The 6,000-nt window shown below is 32.4% G+C and overlaps 1 protein-coding gene across 1 annotated transcript; it reads left to right on the top strand.

The window, feature by feature from the left end:
• Window positions 1-1,850: 1,850 nt before the first annotated feature.
• Window positions 1,851-5,119, top strand: LOC147399127 (uncharacterized). The gene is made up of 2 exons (XM_086448566.1): window positions 1,851-3,053; window positions 4,743-5,119. The coding sequence occupies exons 1-2, from the start codon at window positions 2,451-2,453 to the stop codon at window positions 4,827-4,829; spliced, it is 690 nt and encodes a 229-aa protein (XP_086304692.1). The 5' UTR covers window positions 1,851-2,450; the 3' UTR covers window positions 4,830-5,119.
• Window positions 5,120-6,000: the final 881 nt, after the last annotated feature.

Consider the following 6,000-nt stretch of genomic DNA (forward strand, 5'->3'; position numbering starts at 1 on the left):
AGCAAGGCCTATGGTCCGATCCCCCATCATAAATAAATAAAATAAATCTGTAACCTAAGATCCATTAAGTAATTTTTCCTAAACTCTTTTCTTAGTAGACTTCATATCTCTTTCAAATTTTTCTAAATTATTCTAGAGTCGGTTGCTAGAGTTTGAAGTTCAAAATTACGTTTATTGCATATTATTTTTTTAATTTTATTACTATAAAATTGATGTTTCAAAAATTAAAAAAAGATGCTATAAACATGGCATTTTATTTATGAACGATTATACAAAATCATAAAATCTTCATTTTCAAACTTATTTAATTTGCATTTTATACTCAAACCATATCTTCATTCTATGTTGAAATTCTATTTATGCTCATAATAAATGAATGAGTACTGGTTCTAGGAGAAATATGGGAGCATTTTTTCTTCATTTTTAAATTTTACATCCTTCAGTTTTAGTTCATAAAATATTGGATATTATATTTGAATGTTGGGAGAAAAATGGCGAGAGTGAGAGGAGGGGATATAAAATGGCACACTGGATTCGGCTAGGAGTGGCTACGGTCCAAACAATCACAAATTCTTTCCCGCAAACACTATTTAAAAAGACAGAAACTATAACGTGGTTGGTTATTTTTTTGTCCATTACTCCTTCATGGGCACCAAGTCTGGAATACAGATTTAAAATGGGAAGGAAAAACTATTGAAAATAAAAATTAAAAAAAAAAATTTACGAAAAAATATATTTAAAATGTAACATATATAATACATTAGACATTTATTTTAAATTTATAAATTTTAATTGACAAAATAGAATCATGATAATCTGACTATCCTATGTGGCAAACTCAATGGACTACCTTGACGTGACAAATTTGGAAATTGTAGATATGTGTTGCTTGGGATACATGGCTGCAGTTCCTCATAAAAATATGTATCTTAAGGGTATCGTGTATCCCGTGAAGCACAGATCTACGATTCTCGAACTTTTCACGTCACGTAGTTGATTGATTATGTCAATGGAGTAGTCAAATTATCACATCTCAAAAAATATGATTGAATGTCTATGTATGATAATTGTTTCCACACATAATTATACATTGTATAATGATTTGAAAAAATATCTCCCGATCAATATATCTTTCAAGCAAAATAACACATTATTGAAAAATAAAAATATTTAACATTAAATCATTATTATCAAATCCTACATCAAACAATGAACCAAAGCACAGACAATCATAAAATCTTAGGAATTAATTGTAGGCCTACAAAAAATGGGTCATTTTTAAAATAAAATGTTTAAAACATAAAAGTTGTTTAAAATGAGTATGTTTTTGTTTCCTAAAAAAAAGTTTAGTTGGTCTAATTATTTTATTCATTAGAGGTGCAAAATCCACAAAAATAAGTTTTTTGTTACTATGGGAGGGATTCCAAATTTGATGAACCAAGTTCACACAAATAAGCCGTAATGTCACCCCTAAAATGGCACATGTCCTCCCTTTTTAAAGTCCATTGATGCCTTTTCAGTGCTGGGTGCAGTTTACATTATCCAGATCCAACTCTTTGTTGTCTCCATGGTGTCGCAGTGTCAATGAATACCCATTTAACGAAAATTGAAAACCTTTGTTTTAGTTCTTTTTTTATTGGAATCGATTAAGGTCAGGTTTAAAATGGAGTTGAACCAATAGGAATCGAGATCATTAGGTTCTATCTTATGTGTACTCATGAATATCTGAAATCAATTTATTTTGTCATTTTTTTATTATTTTAAAATTTTATTAATTGTAAAAAAGATTTAAAAAAAATTTCATTAACTTGAACTTTTAATATAACAAATTATAACTAAGTTGATAGTTTTTCAGATAATATATGAGTTTTTGAAAGGTTAAGAAGATTTTGAAATATTTTTTTCTCATACCAACTTATTGCCAAATCTATGTTTGAATGTTGTGTGTGGTACATAAATAGCTATCAGTAGAGCACTTGATAGTAAGCTGGAGCAAACAAAGACCTATAGGAGTAGGAGGGCAAGTTTGTCACTAGCACACTGACGTAAGATGAACTAGTTCCCAACGGTGTTTACGTGGCACTTTTTGGTTGGATACTAAGCACATTGGGCTGCGTGCTACATATAAAACAGCTTGTTCAGGAGGGCGATGTGTTTTAAAGGCCAACTAAAACACGCCACCTAGACACCGTTCCTATAGAATAGGAAAGGGACACTGTTTTGGATCCGCATTCTAAAAGCTTCACCTTAATTAGCAAGAAGCCTGGCTCCGCCCCAGAATAATTGGTTCACCACAAATTTGTAATCCAAATTGAAAATGACAAAATTACCCATTAATTTAAAACACAGTTTCATTAAATAGAGGGGTAATTTTGTATTTTTAATTAAACTTCGATCAAGAAATCAAATAGGATCATTAATGTTGTATAACTCGATTGAAGAAGCATAAAATGGAAGGAGACTGGGAGGGAAACTCTCTAGTTTTGAGGGACTGGGAACAAATCCAATCTCCCTCAACTGAAGAAGCCCAAGCCCATTCTGAAGAAGCCCAAGCCCATGCCCATGCCCATGCCCATGCGAGGGGATGGGAAATGGTGGCGTGTAGAGATATCCTTTACGGCGATTGCTCCATCTTTCCTCCTAGCAGCCACGAAGGCCTCCACATCCCCTTAGAACAACAACATCAAGAAAATCAAGAAGAAGAAGATGGCCCACCAACACCAGAACCACAATCTTCACCGTCCAATTTCGATGAGGAGGGTCAGGATCCACCACGTCAGCAGTTCGATTCACAATTACGACTCGCAGGGGATTTCTTGATGAATCGATTGAGTTTAGGGTTTGAGGTTGTATGCACGAAGTTTATCAATCTTGTATCCTCTGCTCGTTCTTCTACTCTCAGAAGAGGGGCAAATTCGTCATTTCCCCGTCTCGCTGGCGTCACAATTGCGTTCTTGGTGTCTTCAATGTACCTGAGATGGCAATGGAGGCGTCGAAGATCCAGACAGGAGAAGAAGGACCGTCTGATTCTTCTCATCAGAGAGCAAGATGTGGTACGTGTCAAAATACTAGTTTCTCCAGATTTTGATTCCCAACTGTTTGTGAGAATGCCCTTTAGAGAAATATATCTGTCACGAGTGATCGACACAGATTCAATAGGACAGCACGTCTACACGTAAATGTGGGCCCACATGATTCTATTGAAGAATATTTCGAAAACACTTTTGATCTCACTCTAGTTTTTCTAATTTTTTTTTCTACTATTTTTTAAAGCTATATATTACTTATATTTTCTATTTTCTTCCTTCTTCTTATTTAATTTAATTGGAGCATTGAGAAACAAATTTTAATATATAATAGTAATATATGGAATAAAAATTATTAAACTCATTTGATTCATAAATAATTTTTATAGTATTTAATATTATGCGAAGAAAAGTATTGAAAAACAATAATTATAAGAGTCGTGCTGGAGTGACCTCAAGATTAGACCTTATATCGCACATCTTGACATGAAAGTAGATAGGAACCATAGATGCTTTTTAACTCATATCTCAAGGAAAAGCTTCTATGGTTCCCACTTTCCATACACTTTCACGTCAAGGTGTGCGATGTGAGGTCCAATCTTGAGGTCACTTCACCATTATTCTAATTATAATTTTACAATAAAGGTAGAATGGTTATTATTTAACCCAAAAAAAAAATTCAAAAATTCAAATATAAGATATATCTTTATTTTATAATACTATTGATGTAGAGAAATCTCTCAAAATGTGATCAGCTTTTGACAAAATTCTCTTTTCGGCTTATTGTTCATTTTAATACCCAAAACATGAAGTGCAAGATCGAAGGTTTTTCAAAGTGATGGCCAATGTATTTTTTTTTTTTTTTTTTCTTTTCAAAGTGACAATCATCTCATTATTTTATATCAAGGAGATGATCACTTTTAAAAACCTGTGATCTTGTAATCTATTTTCCCTCTTTTTCAATATATTATACTAATAAAAAAAAAAAAACCTGTGATCTTGCACTTGACGGTTTGGGAATTAAAATGAACAAGTGAGCCAGAATCGGAATTTCGTCATATTCAGCTCACGAAATGGTAATTTACCCATTAATGTATGGTATTAAAACTTGGAACGTGGAAATATACCGGTGGTTACTCTGTTTTTTTTATTAAAAATAAAATAAAATATTTATTTATATATTTTATGATTTATTTAAATATTCCATGCATGTGAGGCTAATGACTCAAGGAATTGACCAACCGAGCTCCTCATCTCACTCACACTCTGCATCTGACAATTTGCATATAATATTTATGAGAGCAGCTATTGGCACCCCCAACTTTTACTTATTACACCCCAATTTCTTAAATTATTTATCACATGTGATTTAAAGATTGAAACACACTCGTCGAACGTTACAAAGGTTTGACTCGAATTATAATCTCAACGATATAACTCTCATTCACACAATTTCAGTACTTGTTTACAATAATGATCAGACTCATAAAATCCCAAACCCCAAAAAATAGAAATCTAGCAAAAAAAACTCAACTTTTACATATAAAATCCTCAACCATTCACTTGTTTTCTTTATTTTTGATTGGGGGTGCAATAAATAAAAGTTGGGGTGCCAATAGCAGCTATCATATTTATTGATAAGTAGCCAACCTTAAATAATTGAGATATGGCTTTGAATGATAATTAAGACATCTATCTGGCTTTACTAACTTGCAGAAGATAAATCAGCTCTTGGACCAAATTGCCCAACTGAATGAAGTATTATTATCTGACCGTCACAAAGGTCTATTGAGAAGTTGTTGATTGATCCTTCAAGGTTCACAACTAGTTCAAGCTCTGCTTGGAGTTTAGAACTATATGCCACACAGAGTACCGGTAAAATAGAGAAAATACATGAATGGAGATTCTATATTACAGTGTTATAGATCTTGGTTTGTAGATCCCTTAAATATTTGATTTAAGTCTCTATTCATTATATTTTGAACTGTTTTGAACATCTTCTCTGGTTCGGATAAACTTCGTAATAAATGAAACCCTTTGATGTTATTAACTCGTGCAACAGTAAGTTGGAATGAGATGGATTATTTTGAGTTGATTCTTCGTGTTCTTTGATTGTTAGGTATACTTCTCCTGCAACTTTGATACATTTATACAGTAACTTGCCCTGAATTATCTCGTTTGATTTGTCGAATTCCAGTAAAAAGCCTTAAAATCAATGATTTTTTTTATGCATTTTAGAGAGTTGTCGGAATTTTGTGGATTTAATTCTTTTTTATTTAGAAACCATGGGTCCTGAAGCTTCTTGCCTTTCTGTCTCAGTGAATATTAAGCAAAAAAAGTTCTCCCCCCAAGTAATTTTCTGGTGAGATTGCTTTTAATTAACAAAGTGGACTGCTGATAGGCTCTCCTCTGTTAAATCCACTGATATTTAAGAAACTCTCTTCCATGATTCATAGAAACAGATAGAAGGATTCACATTCGCTCTTTTTGTTAGAGAACTAGGCCAATTCAATATTGAAATGAACTAAAACATGAAGCCCAAACAAATTCTATGGTAGATCGGGCCCATTCTAGCCCATTCAACTACAATGGTGGACAAGAAATATTAATATGGCTTTGAAATCATAATGTGTATCTAAGATTTTCACTACTTGGGAAGAACAGAGGATATTGATCTTCGGGTAGTAACTGATTGATTTATGTACTACTTGGGAAGACCAGATGTGGGGATTCACCACTCTGTAAGGTTGTTTCTATAATAATGAATCAAAGTCTTATCTACAAAATTTAGGGGTGAGAGAACAAGATTCCTCCAACAATTATATCTAAAGTTGTCTTCCATTGTAATCATGGTTTCAAAACACCATTTTGAATGATTTATTTAGAGATATTTAAATAAAAATAATTATAAATAAGGTAGATTAGAAGATTTTTAATCATAAAATCATGTTTTATTTATATAATAAATATCTAA

This window comes from Akebia trifoliata, chromosome 7, assembly GCF_017979445.1.
Source record: "Akebia trifoliata isolate Shusen 1 chromosome 7, ASM1797944v1, whole genome shotgun sequence".
Classification (NCBI taxonomy): Eukaryota; Viridiplantae; Streptophyta; class Magnoliopsida; order Ranunculales; family Lardizabalaceae; genus Akebia; species Akebia trifoliata.